The following is a 23,512-nucleotide window of genomic DNA, read 5'->3' as shown; positions in this document are numbered from 1 at the left end:
CACCTCCGTAGCCTACATGTGAGGTAGGCTACATCGTCCGTTTGTTGTCAGACCTTCCTTCACGGGGACTAGCTGCTGTATAACTGGCACATATAGACACAGTCGGCAAGCAAGGAAACGTCACTTCCGGTTAGGGCCGTGGGGGCAAACCGTTTTCCCCATACACACTCATGCAAAAAGGCGGCATTTTAAACCTTTGTCAAACGCTTGTTCGCCGTCCTGTCTTAGTTTTAATCACATGTATATGCTGACAAAGAGCTATATATTAGAAAACTCATCACGATCTGGGTCGATTGCTGTCCGTACATCTTAAAATATAAAGTTTTCACAGCCATAGCCTACACCGAGTCAGCAGGGTCGGCAACCTTCACTTCCGGTCAGAGCGTTACACGTTTGGAGAAGATGAGCGAAGTTCCGATATAAAAGTTCAGGTTGTGGTTTTTGAATTTATTTGCGGTGCAAAATAATACACAATAACTCAGGCAGTGTCTACGAGTGTCTAGAGCCGGCCGGCGGCGACTAAGAGAGCGTCAGAGCCGTGGGGGAAGACAAATATGACTGACTGTGAAATACCTAATATTTTTAAATGTACGGACAACAATCGACCCAGATCGTGGTGAGTTTCTAAAAATATAGCTCTCTGTCAGCATATACATGTGATTAAAACTAAGACAGGACGGCGAAAAAGCCTTTGACAAAGGTTTAAAATGCCGCGTTTTTGCATGAGTGTGTATGGGGGACACGGTTTGTTTTCCCCCACGGCCCTAACCGGAAGTGACGTTTCCTTGCTTGCCGACTGTGTCTATCAGGATACTGTAGGCTAAATCCTCCTGTTTATTTATGGTTTTGCTGCGAAATATGACTGAAGGCCCGTATGGAAGTCTGCATGTGTCGACACGCCCCCATGAGTTGACGGAGCTAATTAAAAAAATAATAACAACCAGTTCTTCTCTCAGAAACATGCGGTTCCAGAAAGGTTTTGCTGCACATAAAGATGTGAGCTATAGGTACCATCCAGATGACCTATAATTAACAGCCTAAATAATTTTCCATGTTGTTCATCTGGGTTTTCGGAATTCAACAAAGCAAAAAAAAAGAGAAAAGGCCAGTGCAGAGGGGCAGAGCAGCCTGGATTCTTTCTTGACTCAGAATACAGTTTCCTTTAAAGGAGCTTTCATTGTGTGTTTTCTTCATATTGCATTGCAATATCCTGTTTAAAGTGATCATATAATAAACAACTAATCAATACTGTATAGATAAAGGAGTGATAATAATACAGTAAATGCTTTGAATCTCTTAGCTATAGCTGTGCAGTATCCTTAGTAGACCGGATAGCAGCAGATGATAAAGGGTCATTACAACCAGAAGAGACAGGAAAATTTTATTTTATAGAGACTTGAGACTTGACTTGGACTCGTGACCAAAGACTTGAGACTTGATGAAGTCTCACCCCTCAAAGACTTGAGACTTGACTTGGACTCGTGACCAAAGACTTGAGACTTGACTTGGACTTGCAAAAAAAGACTTGTGAACATCTCTGGCTTAGATCAGCAAGATCTATTCATTTGGAAAATGTGCTAAATGTATGCTCATTGTGCTAACTCTAGGGTACTTGTACATAACCATTTGCAAAGATGCACTAAGACACTTGAGACATGTACTAAGACATTTGCAATTTGATGAAATCAATGAGAAATGCCATTCTGTTGTGAACATTTGCAAGGTGGTTTGGAGATTTGTCCATGTTATTTTGAGAATGTAATTTCTGTTTCAAGAATTGAGCCAAACCAACAGAGAAAAACTGTAAAGCTCCATACATTAGCAAGGTAGATGTTTGTGTTAAAGCCCCATACATTAGCAAGGTAGATGTTTGTATTAAATCTCCATACAGTATAAAGGTAGATGTTTGTGTTAAAGCTCCATGCAGTATAAAGGTAGATGTCCATGTGTAGTGTGATTATAAAGCAGCTCTAGGTTCTATATTAATACTGTGAAAGTATCAAAGCCTCAGTCCACAGAGAAATGCACACAGACTGTATTCAGAAACTGAGCCTTAAAACCAGCCGCCAGGACTTCCTGTCACTTTGTGATGTCACAACTAAGAAATGACCACTCTCAGCCACACCAGAAGCCCGCCCACCTGGGCTGGTAACCTGGTAACTCAGCTTTAAAGTTAAACGTCCTGTGACAGACTGTCTACATGGATATTATCAACTGCTGAAGACAGTTAGAGCTGCTCCTAGATCTGCTCTGATCCTCCAGGAGGACTCCTCACTTCTGGTCTCTCTTACCTTTTCAAACTGTTCACTTCTTCTTCCCTCCCATGGTCAAGTTCTCACTTTTCTTCTTCTGCACCTGAAGACGTCACATTGCTGGTTACAATCAGCAGGGAGGACAAATAATACACATACTGTACACACACACTTATAGTCACACACACAAACTGACCTCATTCATGGCATCATCAATCTGTTTGAGTTCTTCATATCTGTCTCTGGACTCTCTGAGAGGCTGCACCATAGCCTCCTCAATCTGTGGGAACAGCTGGTACACACGGACACACGGACACACACACACACACACACACACACACACACACACACACACACACACACACACACACAGACAGGTCCAAGTGTCAGTGCTGTCACTTTATCAGAACATTCTGCTGATTTTGGCAGCAGGTTTTTTCCATATTTGTCCCTCACAAAGTGTCTAACTTCAACCCTGGATTCTGTGAGCCATGGCAGGGTTCAGAGAACACATCCACTTCTCAAAGCAGCTTCACTATCAAATGATTATGAAACCCATCTGTAGACCTCATCTACAAGCATCATGACTGATGTGTCCCCACTGGGAGCACCAGAGCCTGTTTAGAGGCTGCTCAGAGCTACACTACGGAGGCTAATGGGATTTCTTGGTTTCTCTCATCAAACTCATCAAATACACAATCCAACAACTACAAAACGCTCTGGTGGACAAGTTGTGACCTGCACATTCACCACGCTATGAGATAATAACAGAACGTTACCAGACAGAGTTGTTTTAGAGGTGAATACAGAGACTGCTTGATGAAAAACTGCCCCTGAAGGCAACGCGCATCAGCTGTTTTCATGAATCTCTAAACCTCTAAAACAACTCTGTCTGGTAACGTTCTGTTACATTCACCAGAGCGTTGTGGAGTTGTTGGATTGTGTATTTGATGAGTTTGATGAGGGAAACCAAGAAATCCCATGAGCCTCCGTAGCGTAGCTCTGAGCAGCTTGTGGCTCTGCTCCGCCGTTCCAAAAATAGCTTGCACCGACAATTTAAGGTAACGAACCTACTGCTATGACTATAGCGATTATGGCAATGGGCCAATTTACCAAAATGTTGAACTATCCCTTTAAACTGAAGAACTAAGAATAGAATGTATAATCGTCATCATTGTCCTGTCCTCTCAAACTCACTCTTACCCCTCTGCTCCATCTTTTTCAAGTTCTTTTATTTGTTTTCCTCTCACTCACACACACACATACACATTCAGAGGGTGTGATGAAGGAGCCAGAGTTCAAGTGATGATGTGTGTTGTAGTAGAAAACAAAACCACTGACTGAGGAGTCTAGTCTAGAACATTACAGCCTCTTCCCGCATATTCACCTTCATCACCGTCTCAAACATGGGGATAAGCACAAACTTGATGAAACCGATCTGAGCCGTGGGCTTGGTGACCTTCTCTCTGTCCATGAACGGAGCCACGGGAAGCCCCTCGGCCTTCTCCCTGTCACTCTGAGAGAGAGCAACACATCACTGCACCGTAACAGCAACACACTCCACCAAACATACATCATGATATTCTACTGAGCCTGTGAACACTGTCACACACTGAGATGTTTTCACGTTCTGCTCCTACCTGCATGAAGTACTCCTCCAGCAGGCAGTCCACCCACGGCTCAGCCACCTCCATGGGCCGCACCTCGTTGGAGATGTCACAGCACTTGATGAGCACCATCTTCAGCTGCACAGGGTCAGAGCTCAGAGGTCAACAACATCACATTCTCCTTGACCACAGTGGAGATTGTCATTAGGTGAAGAAAGGATTTGCAGTGAAACAACATTTACTCTATGTGTAGACTAAACACTGATGTTGTTGACAGTAAATTCAATATACTTCAATTAGAATCTTAATTGGATTTTAAAAGAATGAATCTATCTGTATTTAAGGATTTAGGTTTCAGTTGATCAGAAAAGGTTTTTCCATGAGTTCTCGATCATTTCACAAACATACAACTGTGGGATGGCATTTCTCCTTCAGGGAATCATATGTACCTTTATCTTATTCTGAGTGAACTATTTTGGGAGAGAGATGAGCTTTTGCAAGTGATCTATGGTTGTGCTGAACTCTAACACTGTTTAACCAAATGATCTTAGAGTTTTGAGAATGTAATTTCTGTTTAGAGAAATGAGCCAAACCAATGGAGAAAAACTGTAATATATGCCATCATGTTACATATTCTACATGTCAGAGTGACAGCTCTGCAGCTTGTCATGTCCTTGCAGACTAAGCTCATACTGTAGGAAGATCCTGGGACATGATGATGATGATGTGGTTGTCTTCTGTCTGGACCACCTGAACACGTGTGTGGAGGAGGAGCTCTTACACATGTGACGTGTTCCTCATCTGTGTAGTCAAAGTTGTCGACTTTCTGCTTGAAGGAGTCGAGGATCTCCCCGTGTCGAGCCATGTCTGTGGCCAGGATCAATGTGATGGTTCCCTGAAACACACACACACACTGATTTGTGCTGAAGGCCTTTTGGCTGTTTGTTTCCTTCAAGTAGTTTTAGGCTGCTCCATCCTCGGTCTCCACACTCACTAACTGTCTTACTATTTAAGCTTTTTTTTAGCCACATATTACTGTTTTTACTCATGTAAATCATTCAGCTGCTACACAGTCAAATTCATTCATATGGGGGCAGTTCTCAGTCTTAGTATGCACACTGTTAGATCAAATACTTTGCTTTATCTCTGTTATCACTTCCTCACTCTTCAGACTGCAGCCGAGGACCTAGGTCAGACTTGCTGTTACTTAGATGTGCCCAGGTCTCGTTCACGTTCGTAGTGCTGATAGAAAGTATCCGCATGAGAACCTAGAGCTGACCATTTGTGATCAGGTCTTAACAGGTTTGAACAGGATCAGAGACACACAAAGTGGCAGGAGACACACAAAGTGGCAGGAGTACCACCTGATATACCACCTCCATTATATCGTGATGCTCCCTCCCACACAACAATCAGTGTCACACACAGTAGAAACCTAGCACTTAACATCACCATGGAAACCTCTGTGTTGTGCATGTGGGGACAGTCAGCTGAGATCAACAACTTCTCTGATGTCTGTCGAGGTCTAAGGACAGAGGATGTTGTTATGATGCCATGTAAAGCCCTTTGAGTAGGGATGTCACGGCTACTAACCCTTTATTTATTTATATAGCACCTTTCATACATATAAAAATGCAACACAAAGTGCTTTACAATGTTAAAAGTAAATATTTCTCAATACCGTCACTTTGGTCACTGGTAGATATTAGCGTGTCAAAAAAGATAAAAAATAAACTTAAACATTCGGTATAGATGACAAATAATCACTGAAATAATTCAAACATTTTCCCTGGGGGATTAATAATTAGTCCTATATAAATAGATACTTAAAATATTTTGTGTATATGATTAGAAATAGAAATATATTTTGACTATCATTGATTTTTACAACTTCATAATATTGTTGTGAGATTAATGAATTAATGCATAAAAATTGTGATAATTGTAACACCATCATTATTTCTCTGACAATAATCGTACCAAGGAAATCTATAATCGTGACATCCCTACCTTTGAGACTAACTGTTTGTAAAAACGGGCTATACAAATAAAATTGCCTTGCCTTTGTGGTGTTTATCAGACTGTTTCTATACAAGACAATGGTTACACACATTTCAAGAGTTTCCTAATACAGTATTAGTCAAAACCAAATGACATATGGTGAATGTGAGGACACATAATGTCATTTTGTTTTGACTAAGAAGCCAGCACCACAGATTACTCAGCAATCCCAAAACATCTTTCTGAGATTTGCCTTGTCTGGTTGGCACACACACACACACACAGACACACACATACACACGCAGACACACACACACACACACACAGCTCTACCTGTCGTATCTGCTTGAAGGCTTCTGGGTCGAAGTGGGAGAAGATGTTGCAGTCAGGCTGTGAGAAGATCTGGAAGGCCACGGCACAGTGATGGTTCTCCAGAGGAGAGATGTCATTGTAGCGAACGGCCAGCTCTGTTCTCGCATTGATCTGGTACCTTGGGGGGGAGATGGTGTTGTAAACAGAAAACAGAACGAATGAGAATGAGAGGAGAAGGAGGAGAAAATGAGTCAAAGAGAAAAAGAATCACAGATTACGGGAATTGCTGTGTGTGTGTGTGTGTGTGTGTAGGTGTGTGTGTGTGTGCGTGTGTGTGTGTGTGTGTGTGTGTGTGTGTGTGTGTGTGTGTGTGTGTGTGTGTGTGTGTGTGTGTGCGTGTGTCTGTGTGTGTGTGTCCATGTTGTCTTACGTATTGTTGTATCCAGGGTGATCTAGATCATGACACACTGCAGCTGTCATGAGAATCAAAACGTCCACCTGTGTGAACTTCTCCTAAAAATAAAGACACACACACACACACACACATACACACAAACATTACTTAATGCATTAATGAAGTATTGTGATATGTGATCCTATTTGTGTGAGCGCTTCTGCGTGTGTGTTAAGTGTGTGACACATCAGTGATGCAGATGCTTCATAATGAGTCATTAGTCCTGTGATAACTTCTCCTCCAGGGAAGAGTTGTCCCTGACAACAGAGACAGAGAGAGGGTCTGTTGTCAATGTGCTTGTGTGTGTAGAGGGAGAGAGAGTGACAGAGAGGACAAAGATTTTTTCATCCATTTAAAATAATAAAATATGTTGGGTTCATAATATAACAGCGTTGGGACATCATCTGACATGATCTATGATCCACCACAGCTTTCATCTACTGTACTTCCTCAGAAGTGGGTGGAGCCTTTATTTACCTGGAGTTGTTGAAGGGATAGTTCAACATTTTGGCCCATTGCCATAATCCCTATAGTCATAGCAGTAGGTTTGTTATCTGTCAGTGCAAGCTGTTTTTAGAACGGTGGAGCAGAGCCGTGAGCTGCTCAGAGCTACGCTAGAGGCTCATGGGATTTCTTGGTTTCCCTCACCAAACTCATCAAATACACAATCCAACAACTCCACAACGCTCTGGTGGACAAGTTGTCACCTGCACATTCACCACAATATGAGATAATAACAGAACGTTGCCAGACAGAGTTGTTTTAGAGGTTGCGCGTTGCCTTCAGGGACAGTTTTTCATCAAGCAGTCTCTGCATTTACCTCTAAAACAACTCCGCCGTTCTAAAAATAGCTTGCACCGACAATTAAAGATAACGAACCTACTGCTATGACTATAGCGATTATGGCAATGGGCCAATTTGCCAAAATGTTGAATTATCCCTTTAACAGGCGTTTATTAGAGGCAGGTCTTTACGTAGAGTTGGTCATGCTTACCTGGAGGCTGCAGAGGCAGATCATACTGTACATCATCTGGGTCACACAGAAACAGTGGCGGAAGTTGTGGAAGGCGTTGTGCCTGTAGTTGTCATGGATACACAACTACATAGAAACAGAGAGAGAGAGAAGGTTGTTAACACTGAACACCAACCAGGGTTGTCACACGCTGACACTCTGGGTGTGGGTCTCACCAGCCATCTCTTCAGGGTGATGGGGTTGATGTTGAAGTCTTTGACCAGGCCCAGGTCATGGTACATGTGCTCCAGACAGCTCAGCATCTACAGCAACAAAGGACTGCATTGTGATATGTGTGAATGACAGAAGTAAAACCTAATGACATATCCAGTACTAGAGCTTTGATCTATAATAATATATTACTGTAACTACGTTATCTGATTTGTTTTTATTTGTCTGTCTTTGTGTATTTTTTATTGAATTGTTCTGCTTATCAGTAATAAAGATTAAATCATAATCTACTATCTATAACAGGTCTGATTAGTAACTGCAACAAGCCAAGCTCACCTGCTGTGACTCAGCAGCAACAAACCTAACAGACACTGAGCTCACTGCAGCTTGTTTTAGTCACATTTTAAAATCTTTCATTAATTCTGTTTTCTATATATTTCATTTTAAAGGTTTGTTGAGTTCGAAGCAAACATGCATACAAGTTAACACTGCGTTTTTTTCCCTAACACTCTGATGCACATTGCTCAAAGTCATAGTATCAGCTCCAGGATGTTGATCTCTTATCTCAATGATCTCCTCTCATCACCTGCTGTCTCATCAAAGACATTCTGCTTTTCTGATGCAGTCCCAGAGCAAATACAAGAGGCTTGATGGAAACCTGTTGCTGATTGGGTCTGACTATTATTTTTAGATTTTGATTTGTTCTGATTCAGTAACCTGGTTGAACTCAAGGTGCTGTCAGCCCTGTCCTGTTTGTCACACCAGATACCGTAGCTAAACACAACATTTACATGCTAATAACAATAACAGTTTTATATTCACTTTTAAATGTTACTGTAAATTCATGATTTCACATATAAGTCCCTGAGAACTTAAGAAGCACTGCAGCAGTTACTGTCAACTGGAACAAAACACACAGAGAGAATTTTCTATATTATTTACGTAATATTCTAATATTTTGGTGAATGTGGGGTGTGTGGTCTGCTGCCACACTAATGTTAGCTAATAGTAGCCTACACCTTGTCATTTTCAATGCTGGCTGCACATTTCATTATATAGACAGATAGACGGACGGACATAGATAGATAGATAGATAGATAGATAGATAGATAGATAGATAGATAGATAGATAGATAGATAGATAGATAGATAGATAGATAGATAGATAGATAGATAGAGAGATAGATAGATAGATAGATAGATAGATAGATAGATAGATAGATAGATAGATATAACTATAGATAGATAGATAGATAGATAGATAGATAGATAGAACGATAGAATGATAGATAGAACGATAGATAGAACGATAGAACTATAGATAGATAGATAGAACGATAAGAACGATAGATAGAACGATAGAACGATAGATAGAAGGATAGATAGAACAATAGATAGATAGATAGATAGATAGATAGATAGATAGATAGATAGATAGATAGATAGATAGATAGATAGATAGATAGATAGAACGATAGATAGAACGATAGAACGATAGATAGAACGATAGATAGATAGATAGATAGATAGAACGATAGATAGATAGATAGATAGATAGATAGAGAGATAGATAGATAGATAGAGAGATAGATAGATAGATAGATAGATAGATAGATAGATAGATAGATAGATAGATAGATAGATAGATAGATAGATAGATAGATAGATAGATAGATAGATAGATAGATAGATAGATATCAGCCTCACCTCATTGGGTTCCCACTGCCAAGCATTGAATGTAGGCAATCTAAGAGCTTCTACTGTCTCCTTAGACAGATGGTACTATGCACACACACACAGCAGGCAGCAGTACACACAGGGGGGACGGGGGGGGGGGGGGGCAGGGGGGAGGAGAGGAGGGAGTTGTGGGTGAGACAGGTTCAGGAAGTTCATCAGTCTTACCTCATTGGCCTCCCACAGCCAGACGTCAAAGGCGGGTTTTTTGAGGGCGTCTATGGTCTGTTGTGACAGCATGTACTGCAGGCAACATATCTCTGTTAACCCTGTCCGCCTCTGCCTGGCTTGGGGGCACACATCTACACACCTCTACACACACCCACACACCTCTGCAAACACCTACACACACATCTTCCAAAACTGCAGTCTCCTTTGTACTTGACGTTCTTGAATCAACTGCTGCTGTGTCCGACCACAGAGCCATGTTTAATATGTGTAACATACTATGATACTAGCAGTTGTACTGACGTAATAGCTGTCTGTCAATGTGTCCCTATTTATCATCTACTGTTACTGTCTGGACTGACCCTGACCAACATCTTCAAACACAATCAGTCAACATTTGGTTTGATTTCTGACTCCAGCAAGTGGAACTGCTGACTGACTAACACACACACATGGAGAGACAGGTGTGTAGTGGAGGAAAGACTCACCTTGGGGTAGGAGGGCACATCTCTACGAGGAGTGAGCTTCTTATTGTCTTCCAGGAAGTTACTACAAGATACAACACAACAGAGAATAAACAACAGCATCCATCCATCAGTCCTCGCAGACACAGGGGGAGTGTCTCCTATCACAGGAGACAAACAAGGCTCATGCTACACTCATTCACATCATTTACACCCAAACCAGTGGTTCTCAAACCTTTTTACATCAAGGACCCTAAATTGACACAAATTAGACCACAGACCCCCATTGGACAAAATTTTGAAGCAAACACCAGAAAAAAAACAAATATTTGTTCTGAGACTGAAGAGCATTACTGTTTTGGTCCATGTACTGTATATGTTCAAGTTAGGGCCAATGGTGTGAATTTGTGGAAATATTGTAGAGACATTTGTAGAGATGTTTAAACATTTCTAGAAAGGGGCGGTGCGTCTACCTCTACTCCGTGCTATCAAATAAAGGCAAAAAGCCAAAAAATATACTAAAAATAAAAAAAAACATTTCCAGAAAAAAGTGGTAACAATTCTCAAAAAAAAAAAAAAAGAAATTCTCAAAAACAATTCTAGAAAAAAGTGGTAAAATTTCTCTAAAAAAAGTTTTTAAAATGTTTTCGAAAAAAGTGGTAAATTAAAAAAAAAGAGTACCAGTAAATAAATAATAATAAAAATAAAAATAATAATATAGTTGTAAAAACTTTCTAAAAAAATAAAAAATAAAAAATAAAAATTCTAGAAAAAAGTGGTAAAATTTCCAGGGACCCCTTTGAGAACCATTGATCTAAGAGTCACTGATCAGCTTAGTGTGCATGTCTTTGGACTGGGGGAGGACCCCACACAGCCACAGGGAGAACATGCAAACCCACAACCTTCTGCAACCACTGCACCAACAAATACTGTGCAAATATTGTACGACTGATAATAAAACTACAAGTTGATTGATGGATCTTGTGAATTAATCCTAGAGTCTGTAAAATGTAAAAACATTTAAAACGTGTCCATATGTTTCAGAAATCTGTTTAGGCTTCAGTGACTTAAAATATTCATTTATTGTTCAATCAGTGACTCATCCGAAGATGAGTGACTGATGCATCCAAGCGTTTTGGCACTGGTCTGTTTGGCTGCAGTGATGCAGTAGATACAAACAAGATGTGATGTGGTCAGGATCAGGAAGTGACTGTTCACACTCACCTGTTGTTTCTCAATGCCATCTCCTCACGGAGCTTCTTGATGTCGTTGCGACATTTCTCAATCTCCACCACCTTCAAGCCCTCCACTGCAGGCAAACACAGACATCTGTTAAAACCGCATTGGACATACTAGCTTTATATTTTTCAAACCATGAACCTGTATTAGGTTCATGATACTGACATGCTCCGACACAGTTTAGGTGCTCAGGGGCTCTCTGGTGATGGGCCTGCAATGACCTGTCCTGGTTCACAGCTGGCTCAGCTCTGTGATGCACTTTACCACTGCTGGCTTCATTTCTGTTGTTGATCAGTGAATGAAACAAGAAACACACTTTCCTGTCACCATTGCACACAGCTGAAGAAACATTTTTGAAAACATAACTAAACTAACCAAACTATCCTGTGGTGAATTCAAGTTCAATGGCAATCTGGTTGGTCTGCTGGGAACACCTCCATTGGTGTTGTAGGACTAAATGTACAGGGTTTATCTGCCTGTGTTTTGACCAAGGGGGGAGTTGTGGGTTCTATAAGTGAAGACCACTTCCGCGTTCAAAAAACTGCAGTTCTCCGGCGGCCTCTGGGGGCTGGGACCAGAAGAGACCGGTTCTCCTCTGGGGGCTGGTGCCAGAAGTGAGCAACTCTCCATTGACCCCCATGTTAAAATAGCCGACTTTACAGATTTTTTGTTTTTGGTCTCTACCGATAGTTTCCACCTCCGTGAACACTGTGGGGGGGGATTTTTTTGTACCACAACTGTTTTAGTGTTGTTTAGGCTTCGTAAATGGGGGGGTGGTTACGTTGAGTGACAGGTTCACAGACAGTTACTGGCCGTTAATTGGTTGCTTCAAGTTCAGTGGGCGGGTTCTCGGCCGGCTAACCGCTGCACCTCTCCAAATATGGCAAGTAGACTCCCACTAAAATCCAAGATGGCGCAGTTCAAATGCCATAGTAGAGGCACAAAACAGACTCCCCCAAACCAATGGGTGACGTCACGGTGCTACGTCCATTCTTTATACAGTTTATGATTTTTATGTTTTGAATTTGCCCGGAATTGTCCTTTAACGCCTTCAACCCAGGATGAGGAGAACAGGTCAGATAGAATCTGAGCTGAGCTGTGGTCCAATCACAGAGCTTCGCTGCTCTCTGTCTATAACTCCTTCACTCATTCATCATCCACCTCTCTCTTGAGAAGAAGAGGGACCCCGCGGCCCCTAACAACACTCCTGCTCTCATTACAATAGGTGACCATGGCGACCAAAGTGTTGAGAGGATGAAATCTGTGTGGGTGCCTCACTGTTGCCATAGTAACCAGGTATCCAGGCAATGGGCATGCTTATGTCAAGTGGCTGTACATAAGAGCTGAAACTACTCCAGGCAGGGAGTGTGCTCCTCAGTCCAGGTCCAGGATTAGAGGACAGAGGTCCTGAGGTGGTGTTCCTGACTTTGTGGGATCTCCAGTCCACACTAATGATGCATTTTGATTGGCTGAGCTGTACAACACATCATAATGACCCACTTCCTGCAACGGATCATGTGTAGCCTAAGGGATAGTAAGCAGGTTGTTATAGAGAAATAAACCCCGACAGGATGGATAGAACCACCACGCAAAGCTTTTCAAATCCTTTTAGAATTAATGATTTCATTTCTAGGCTGCAGAGTGTTGGGTAGTGTGGGATTAGAGTTCATGTATCACTCAGTCTCCTTTAAGAGACAAAACAGCAGGAGGAGTCAGACAGCAGCTTTCAGTCAGAAAAAAGAGCAGGTTCAAACCCATGAATTTTAGAACTGAGACGTTGTGAAACACTTGGATGAGAGACACCGAGACACTGAGCTGGGATCTCAGCTGGATTTACTTTTTAGATGGTGGCAAGCAGAAAAGGGCCACAGGCTGGACTGGAATCCAGACTGTCACAGCACAGCCCAGATGGCACACACTGTATCTATAACAGAAGGCTCAAGACGGGCTGTAGAGTGTCAAACAGCTCAGCTTCAGGTCTTTATGACTGACTTCCTCTGTTTGATACAATTAGATCTAAGTATAGAGTGATAACTTCTCTTCTCCCTCTCTGCTGGGATAATTAAAATGAGACATGGAGGTTCCTCCTCAAGTGGCAGGAGAACAGGTCATCATAAAGGCAATTTACTGAAAGTATCCGCAGTTTTAAAAGAGATTGTAGAAAAGCAGAGCGTTTGTGGAAAAAATCAGGTCTCCAGATTCATTTTAACATTATGAAGAGCCTTTTATCCACTTTTAACTGTATGATAAAAGAGGCAAGAAGACAATATTTCTCAAATCTGATTCTCATTAATCAAAATAACCCCAGGATTTTATTTAAGACTGTTGATTCCCTGGTCAATACTCCACCCCCCTCTGTCCCCATTGAATCAGATGCCGACTGTAATCGTTTTTTATCTTATTTTAACGATAAGGTGGAGTCTATCAGAGCCTCGATTACACCCAGTGCCTCTTTTACTGATGCTTTTACTGATACTTTTAGTGATGCCTTTTATCCCCCAAAGGACATTTTAAACCAGTTTTACCCAATAACTCTACCTGAACTTTTAGATGTTGTTTCACACACTAGAGTGTCAACCTGCCCTTCTGATGTGATTCCATCTAGGTTTTTAACTCAAGTATTTGATTCTGTTGGGCCCAGCTTGCTCTCTATTTTTAACAGCTCGCTGACTACTGGTTGTGTCCCGGACTATTTTAAAACTGCATGCATAACCCCCCTCCTGAAAAAACCAAGGCTAGACCCTTCCTTGCATCACAACTACAGGCCAATCTCCAAACTGCCTTTTATGTCAAAAATTTTAGAAAAAATTGTGTCTTTACAGCTTTTAGCAGCCCTAGAGGAAAATGTTATCTTTGATAAATTTCAGTCTGGATTCCGGAAGTACCACAGCACAGAAACGGCTCTACTAAAAGTGACCAACGACCTCTTACTGGCAGCCGACAGTGGGTTGTGCTCAGTCTTGGTACTTCTGGATCTCAGTGCGGCGTTCGACACAATTGACCATACGATTCTTTTAAATCGTTTGAGGCACTGGGTGGGTGTTTCAGGTACAGCTTTGAAGTGGTTTTATTCATACTTTTTAAATCGTACGTTCTGTGTCACAGCAAATAGCTTCAAGTCCTCCTCCTCCTCTCTGAAGTACGGCGTGCCTCAGGGGTCTGTTTTAGGACCAATCCTATTTTCATTATACATGCTTCCCCTGGGGCACATAATACAAAAATATGATGTGTCTTTCCACTTTTATGCTGACGATACTCAGCTGTACCTGCCCGTAAATGCCACTGACCCTGGGAAATTGAGTGCTTTTTTAGACTGTATTACTGCTGTTAAAAACTGGTTGTCAAAAAATTTTCTCCAACTCAATGACAACAAAACAGAGGTTCTGGTCTTTGGGTCCCAGCAGATGTCTAAACAAATCCTGTCAGCTGCTGGGCCATTAATAGATGGCATCAAACCCTCCGCAAAAAACCTTGGAGTTTGGTTTGATAGCAACTTAAACTTTGAACAGCACACGACCAAACTTGTTCAGTCTTGCTTTTATCATCTTAGAAATATTTCAAAGATTCGATCCTTTAAAGACACAGAAACGATTTTACATGCTTTTATTTCATCACGACTGGATTACTGTAACAGTCTTTTTACCTGTCTTAATCAAAAATCCCTGGACAGACTCCAGTCGGTGCAGAATTCTGCTGCCAGGCTTTTAACCAGAACTAAGAAACGTGAGCACATTACGCCTGTTTTAGCTTCCCTGCACTGGCTTCCAGTACGTTTTAGGATTGATTTTAAGATCTTATTAATCACTTTTAAAGCACTCAATGGTTTTAGTCCTGCATACATCACTGACCTTTTATCTGTGTACACTTCTGCTCGCACTCTGAGATCCTCAGATAAAGGTTTTTTAGCTGTCCCTGGGGCCCGACTGATGACAAAGGGGGAAAAAGCATTCTCAGTTCGGGCCCCAAGGCTCTGGAATGATCTACCGGAGGACATTAGGTCAGCTTCTTCAGTGTTGTGTTTTAAATCACTCCTCAAAACTCATTTTTATCGGAAAGCCTTCCCTGATTTTATTTGATTTTATTTACTTGTTCTGGCTGTCATTTTAATTGTTGTTACCTTGTTGTACAGTACCTTGTAACATTTGTTTTGAAAGGTGCTATATACAGGGATGCAAACGGGTCAGGACCAAAAAAGAGAGGAACTGGGGGGGGGGGGTGCTCACCATTAACAAATAATTACATTACAATATCATGGAAAAGTCAATTTCCAGTAGTTCAACCCCAACCAAGTATTGAGTGCATATAGATGGACATAGTTTTCAGGAGGCCAACATTTCTATATTAAAAATGCTTAAAAAAAAATCCTTTGCAATGTTTCAATTTTGGAGATACTGAATTTTAGGTCTTCACTGAATGTTAGTCATAATTATTACTATTAAAATAAACTGAAGAAATAAAGACATGGGATGTTTCATTCAGTGTGTAATGGACATATAGCCCTATATAATGTGTTAGTTTCACTTTTTGAATTGAACACATTCTACATCGGAGGCGACGTCTCTCCACTCAGGGCTTCCTTCACCTCTGAAACGGGGCAGATCTCCGTGGAAACACCTGCCTGACACAGGGAACGTAGGGAACCGTGCATGTCCGCGGTGCAGAGCTCCACGGCGCACGGGGGGAAAAACCCAAACGGCGTCGCCGTCACATCGACTGCACGCGGATACGCGCCGCTTTAATGAGCGCGCATCTCGCGCGTCTACATTGGAGGTCGGCTGTTATCAGTATAATCAGAGACCATGAATGAGTTCGCCTCAGTTTCACGTGATTGTCACTGTCAGCCTGTTAGAAAAACATTTTACTGACCCCAGCTGAGACGCTGAGACCCCCCCCCCCTCAAAACAAAAACTCTTCGGATCTGAACGATTCACACAAGTCACCTAATTGGTCATGAAAAAAGCGAGTTTCGCTTTTCGGCGCGCTGTTTGCATCCCTGTATATAAATAAAGTTTTATTATTATTATTACTGCAATGTCCGGTTGCTCAGATGTTATAACACCACTGCTGTGGCCACCTCACTCACAACACCTCCACCTCCGCGTCAGAGAAGGATATTCTTGCTTATCACTTACAGCAGAAGTAAGCGATCCAGTGGTTTTGGCTAACTTCCTGTCAGCCGATGGAGTTAGCAGTCCCCGCCCTCGTCCCTACGTCACCAGATTCACGCGCATCCCTTGGCTGCACACACAGAGAGGACCGCCCCTTTATGCCGTTCTCTCTCCTCATTGGATAAAGGTTGTAGGATACAAGGAAAGTTTTCTCCTCGGCTTACAGCAGAGCAGAGTGACTGACAGACCCGTGTTTCAGACCAAACACTCTATGTAAGTGATTGCTGTCGGAAGATAGAACTATTTAAGACTTATATTAACACAAATATTCCGCTTACTTCTGCTTTAATATCATGATGAATTGTAAAGAACCATTGACCAACAGGTCATTTATATCATCAGTATTCATGAGCTGCTTTGCATTGACCATTTATGATTTAAGTGGAGCGTACTGAGGGCAGGACATGAGCTGGATCCATATGTTACATTTCCGAGTTGAAGGAAACCGTGCCTGCAGGTGTGTGCACACAGTTTTGCATACGCTGTTCTAAGCTTGTGTGCACACAGTGTGAGGCACTGTTGTATTAACGAGGCCTGATCAGCTCTGTCACTTCTAAAACATGTCTCTGGCTTCAGCTTTGACTTGTGATTGATCTCACTTCCTGCTTTATATGCAAACAAATAGGCATGTGTTGTTGTTTTGAGCCAGTGTGTTTGTGTGTTATGAAGCGACTACATCGACCCTGATTGGCTGACGGTTGACCAGTGTCAGTACATTAAGACAGTTAGACTCTTTGTGTTTACCATCCCTTTGCTTTAAAGGAGAGCTGCCTATAGCAGTTGGTGAAATTGCCATGGTGACCAAAGCAAACTCAGGTCATGTTGTCATGGTGACTGAAAGGGTCGGCGCAGAGGGGGCTATTATGGAATGCCACATCACATGGAGAAGCACATGCAGCCAGACAGAGGAGTCAGAGCGCATCATGGATTAAACACAACACACACACACACACACACACACACACACACACACACACACACACACACACACACACACACACACACACCAAAACACATGTGTTTCTTACACTACACACACTGAGGTATGTCTTGTCATAAAACACTGCACTGTGTGATACGATTCCTAACAAGTACACAGCCATGTAAAGCACCAGATGCCTACACAGGCAACTACATAAACCAGACTGAGCCCCGTTACCACAACAATGAGCTTCATCTGATCCACTTAGTATAGAGCAGCCTGTTGCAGAGACTTATCACAGTGACATCACCAGCTGCTTCATGTTCAATGAGGTCTGGACCATCAACCAAGTCTTTATGGTAGAGAGAGCAGACAGAAACAATGACAGGCATATGAAGCCTGCTGGGTATGATGAAGGATGAGCCAGCTAAGACACTGGTGGTGAGAATTAAAGAGGACAGGTCACAGTTGTCTGCTGCCCTGTCTGATCGGAGGTGATCTGTCCAGAGGACTGAGGGGACCTGACCAGATCCTGGTTCAGAGCTTGTAGCCTGAGGCTGGAGCTGCTGGGTGGACTGGCCATCTGGCATACCGGTGGGCCGATGCCTAATGTGGGCTGGTCAGCAGGTCATCGGCACAGCCCATTGGTTACTTGTCATCCAGTCTGGGGCTCTCACTCAGCCGGTTACTGGATGGGTTGAGCTACTGGCAGCGTCACCACAAGCGAGCCGGGTCTCAGGTGACAACATGGATAAACAACAGCTGAAAAAAACGCTCCGGTGGCGCCGAATAAAAAACTCCAAACTCATGACTCAGCTCCGCTGTCCCCACTGTCCCCACAGTCACACAGCAGCTGTAGAACTGAATGTCTGCAGGGAGCTGCAGTGGGTTGCACCAGCTGTGCGTAAGTTCAAACATAGCCTAGTTTGAACGTAAGTTCTATCTTAGGATGGAGTTTACGCACTACTAACATTTTAAGTGTTGCACCAGCTGAGATAGTTACAACGTAGTCATAAGTTATAACTTAAATCCTACACTTAGTTCTTGGCAGGTGTAAAGTCATCCGTAGTGGTTGTCATGGCGCAACGTTTGGAGAGGTGGGATGATTTGGAGGAGGGGGAGAGAGATCAACTTCTTCTCCCAGCTGTTTTACATCGGCCGCGTGTTCTTCGTGACAGAATACACCCTTTAGAGATCTATGATGATGTGGATTTATATTCACGGTTTCGTTTCCCACGAGCGGAGATTCAGCGGATCACTGATCTACTCGCCGCGGAACTGGAGCATCAGACGGAGAGAAACGGAGCACTCAGTCCCTCACTGCAAGTTTGTCTGGCACTTCGCTACTTTGCCACCGGGTCTTTTCAAAACTTGGTTGGGGACTCGATCCGTGTGCACAAATCTACCGTGTGTAGAACAATAAGAGCTGTCGCGGTAGCGCTGTGCCAGCGCTTTAACCAATATGTGAAGTTCCCAACGGCTGAAGAACAAAATGCGACCCGTCAGAAGTTCTATCAGATCGCAGCTTTTCCAGACATCCTTGGCTGCGTGGATGGAACACACATCAGACTGAAGAGGCCACAGAAGAATGAAAACGACTTTGTAAACCGAAAGGGGTTTCCTTCGATCAACGCCATGGTTGTGTGTGATGCTGATTTGAAGATCACCAACGCTGTCATCAAATGGCCAGGTGCAAAGCATGACAGCTTCATCCTCAGGCAGTCCAGCCTCTGGAGAGACTTCGAGGCAGGAAGATACCCCGGGAGGTTGCTAGGCGACTCGGGGTACCCCCTGCGGAAATGGCTGATGACACCGTATTTAAATCCCACAAGTGCCAGTGAGCAGCGCTACAATTCAGCTCATATCCGAACAAGAAATGTGGTGGAGCGATGTATTGGTGTCCTCAAAAATCGATGGGCCTGTTTGCAGAGAGGTTTGCATTATATTGAATTAATGTAATTCGTTCTTTATTTGTAGACTAATAGCCTAATGGAACATCATATTAATAATTTATAAGATTATTGTTCAGGTAGCCAAACATCATAAATGATCAAGATTGCATATTCTATAGGGACTGACTTATTCCACTTTGTCGTGCCTTTGGTCACAGGCATTTTAATGGAACCTGACAGAGCTGCAGCAGTAACGGGTGCCTGCGTTGTCCTTCACAACCTTGCGATGATGTGGAAAGTGCCACTAGTGGAGGAGGAAGTTATGAATGAAGATGATGGCGACCAACAAGTTCATTTTCACGAAGACCATCTACAAAATGAAGCTGCAACTGTCCGTGCCTATATTGCAGCATCCTACTTTGGCTGACAAATCAGAAAAGAAGAAAAAGAACATGGTCATAACAGTATTGCTTTTATTATAGGCTACAGATTAATACACACACAAAAAAAATTCAAATTGATATATCTTACACATACAAAATGATCTAATTTCCATTTTCAAATAATACATATTGAATCAAACAATTAGCCTACTTATTTTCTATATTGAATCAAACCAATTACTTATTTTCTATATTGAATCAAACCAATTACTTATTTTCTATATTGAATCAAACAATTACTTATTTTCTATATTGAATCAAACAATTACTTCTAATTCTATCTAATAATATTTTTTCAAATAATAGGCCTACATATTGAATCAAACAATTACTCATTTTCTAACTCTATCTAATAATAATTTTCTAATTCTTGTTCAATTATAAAACAAGAAAGAAATACAAATACTGTATAATAATAAATAATGAAAATTGAATGTAATCATTAGTGTGTGTCTGATGATATCCTAAGGTGTAAGTGCAGTTGTAAGTGTGACGGTGTATCCCTGTGCTTTTAGATCCTCTTCCAGTTTGAAAATTTCTAAATTCAATTTTACTTTTTCAAGTTCAATTTTTTCTTTTTCTGCTTTGATTTTTTGTGTCTCATGATTTAGTTTTTCAATCTCCGCATTAAATAATTGGCATCTGAGTTTATGTTAAGTCCTCAGACATGATTGGAGCAGGAGGCATGTGTTCTTTAGGACGCTTGGCTGGTGGTGGCACAGGCGGGCTGCAAGCTTCTTCCTGGATGCGGGGTTTAGGCCTGCTCTTTCCTGCACGACAGGAGGGCTCAGGGTGTTGGTGAGATGCTGGTGATGGCACAGGTTCTTCAGCTGGTGAAATGAAGGTTGGTGAGGCTGCTTTAGGTGGAGAAGCTGGTGTAGGTGGTGACGGGGTTGCTCTTGCAGCTGGAGGTTCTTGGGGACTTTCACTTTCAATCCCATCTGAAAGTCCAACAACAGAGGGAGAGTCCTCTCCGATGATATCCAGCACCAGCGTCGAGTATGGCCCCATGTCAGGCTTAGGTCCTCCTCCTGTGGGGACATGACGAGGAAAGTCCTCCACAGCTTGCATTTTCAGGTCGCTCCACTTCTTCCGTACCTCCTTAACGTCCCTGTGCTCGACTCCTTTCGCATTTATGGCATTTGTGATGTCATCCCAGATTTCTTGTTTTTTTTTATTTGTAACAAAGTTGTTGAATTTCGATTCCAAGATTGCTTGATGTTGTTTATATTTAGTAATTAATATGATTATCTCTTCATGTGTGAAATTTTTTTTTCTTGCTCTGCGGTCAGTCATTGTCAAACCCCTGCAAGAGGACACAAAGTAGCGTTAATCAATCAGTCAAAATGTAGTTATAACTCAAATTTACAAATAACAATTTGCCTCAGAGAACTTTACAAGCAGTACTACACATAGGCTACAACAGCCTCTGCCGTTAGACTGGTGAACCGGGTGAGGAAAAACTCACGGGGAGATGGGCAATAGGCGAGATATCACAAAGGCTACAAGTTAACACTAGCACCGCCGCCCGGTGGACGCTACATATGTAACCGTCTTGAGTCGTTAATAAAGCATTACTTTGTGCTTTATAGGTATAGTCTTTTAACACTACGCTAAAATATAGGTTTCCTCTCAGGTGTGTGTGTGTGTGTGGGGTGGGGGTTGCGACACAGCAGCGCGATCCGGTAGGAGCTGTCCATGGTTACAAACAAAGAAAACTGACTGGTCAAAGTTATCATGACGTGAACCCTATGTCACGGTAAAACATCAAATAATAGCAAATAATAATCATAATAATAGAAATAAAGAGATCGTTGATTCGGCGGAAACCCGGCTTTACGGGGACGGGACCCCTATGCGGGGCTTTACATGATCAGTTCCCTGTTCCCTGTGCTTTTTTTTTTTTTTTTTTTTAACATTTGTCCACTAGTTTGCTCCTAAATAGGCTCATATTTAATTTAGGATTCAATTTAGAAAGAAGAAATTTCGATTTTATTTTTCCTCGTAGCCTAGTCATTAAGGCAAGCCCGTGCTAATGGATATTACCGGTCAGTTAACGGACAGCTGTGCTCCGTTATGGAACCGGATCGTCCGTTGACTTGATAACGGACGGATACACAGCGGCTCTAAACGTTTGCCTAACTGTTTGTATTTGTCCCTCTATCTTTGTTAAAAATATTTTAATGTTTTCACAGCTTAACAAGTGACTATTTAACGATTTATTAATTCACAAGGGATGTTGGATCTGACAAAAATTAAGCTGTCAGAGCGGTAGGCTGCTGTGTGTCAATCATGCTTGTTACATTGTTTCAACTAACGTGATGGCCTAGTAGCCTTCATAAAAAATAAACAAAACAAAACAAAAAAAACTACCGTGATTTATTGTGAATGCCTCAAGCCAACCTTACCTTGTAGTCGACAGTTTCGCCACTCGATGTTGCTGTGTTTCTCTCCAGTCGTTGACCGGTTGAGGGAGGATTTCACATGAGACGTTAAACACTGTACGAGGAATGATACTTTTCTCTCATTGGCTACTTTATGTGATTACGTCACCATCTGCGACAACGTCTTGCTTAGTTTAGACGTTGTTAAGATGAAACGTAAGTCTCTGTGGTGCAACTAAACAAAGATACATCTTAAGTATCACCTTAACTAGTTTCAACGTATCATTTAGTGTGGACTTTACACTCTAACTTAAGGTAGAACTTACACAGAGCTGGTGCAACAGGCTGCTGATCTGTAGCAGTGAACTGCATAAGTTAAAACAAAACAAAACAAAACAAATGACCATGTTGCATTTTCTTCAGTCTTGTTATCGTGCAGACGTCCTGGATGGATTCACCACATGTCATCTTCCTCAGTCAGACCCACAGAGATCCATCTGACACTAATTTACACCATAACAACACACTGAATTTTTAAAGGGATAGTTCAACATTTGGCAAATTGGCCCATTGCCATAATCCCTATAGTCATAGCAGTAGGTTCGTTACCTTTAATTGTCGGTGCAAGCTATTTTTAGAACGGCGGAGCAGAGCCGTGAGCTGCTCAGAGCTGTTGTTTTAGAGGTAAATACAGCTTGTTGAAAAACTGTCCCTGAAGGCAACGCGTCAGCGGTTTTGCATGAATTTCCCTCTAAAACAACTCCGTCTGGTAACGTTCTGTTATTATCTCATTGCGTGGTGAATGTGCAGGTCACAACCATAGACTGTAAAAAGAAAGGACGTAGCACCGTGACGTCACCGATTGGTTTGGGGGAGTCTGTTTTGTGCCACTACTACGGGGATTTGAACTGCACCATCTTGGATTTTAGTGGGAGTCTACTTGCCATATTTGGAGAAGTGCAGCGGTTTGCCGGCTGAGAACCCGCCCACTGAACTCGGAGCAACCAATTAACGGCCGGTAACTGTCTGTGAACCTGTCACTCAACGTAATTTATGCATGAATTTGAAGCCTAAACAACACTAAAACGGTTGTGGTACAAAAAAATAACTGAAATTTATTTTCAACAATGAGTAACTGGTGTTCATTAAAGGTGTGTGTAAATCATGCAACTCTGTGGTATGAAACACTACTTGAATCTTAAGAACTAAAGCATCACATCAAGTCACTGAGCTCTAAAAGTGAAGGACAGCATTCTACCCCACCATTATCTTTAATCACAGCCCTGACC

At 42.2% G+C, this 23,512-nt stretch overlaps 1 protein-coding gene across 4 annotated transcripts in view; it reads right to left on the bottom strand.

Annotated features, from left to right (window-relative positions):
• Positions 1–23,512, bottom strand: part of pde9aa (phosphodiesterase 9aa) — a 47,942-nt gene that overhangs the window by 4,824 nt on the left and 19,606 nt on the right. For 2 of the 4 annotated variants that reach the window (XM_085764253.1, XM_085764256.1), the window contains 12 exons: positions 11,400–11,484; positions 10,200–10,260; positions 9,517–9,591; positions 7,815–7,901; positions 7,621–7,725; positions 6,603–6,685; positions 6,194–6,350; positions 4,641–4,754; positions 3,893–3,997; positions 3,640–3,768; positions 2,449–2,544; positions 2,292–2,355 (listed from right to left, as the gene is read on the bottom strand). In XM_085764253.1, the coding sequence (XP_085620379.1) occupies positions 2,305–2,355; positions 2,449–2,544; positions 3,640–3,768; positions 3,893–3,997; positions 4,641–4,754; positions 6,194–6,350; positions 6,603–6,685; positions 7,621–7,725; positions 7,815–7,901; positions 9,517–9,591; positions 10,200–10,260; positions 11,400–11,484 (1,148 nt within the window). In that variant the 3' untranslated portion in view covers positions 2,292–2,304. Of the gene's footprint in view, positions 1–2,291; positions 2,356–2,448; positions 2,545–3,639; positions 3,769–3,892; positions 3,998–4,640; positions 4,755–6,193; positions 6,351–6,602; positions 6,686–7,620; positions 7,726–7,814; positions 7,902–9,516; positions 9,592–9,711; positions 9,787–10,199; positions 10,261–11,399; positions 11,485–23,512 lie in introns of all 4 variants that reach the window. The other 2 variants (XM_085764254.1, XM_085764255.1) reach the window with 2 other exon arrangements.

This window comes from Trachurus japonicus, chromosome 21, assembly GCF_045865225.1.
Source record: "Trachurus japonicus isolate A0001 chromosome 21, Traja_1.0".
Classification (NCBI taxonomy): domain Eukaryota; kingdom Metazoa; phylum Chordata; class Actinopteri; order Carangiformes; family Carangidae; genus Trachurus; species Trachurus japonicus.
Note: the sequence above shows the minus strand (reverse complement) of the source record. Positions and strands in the feature narration are given on the sequence as shown.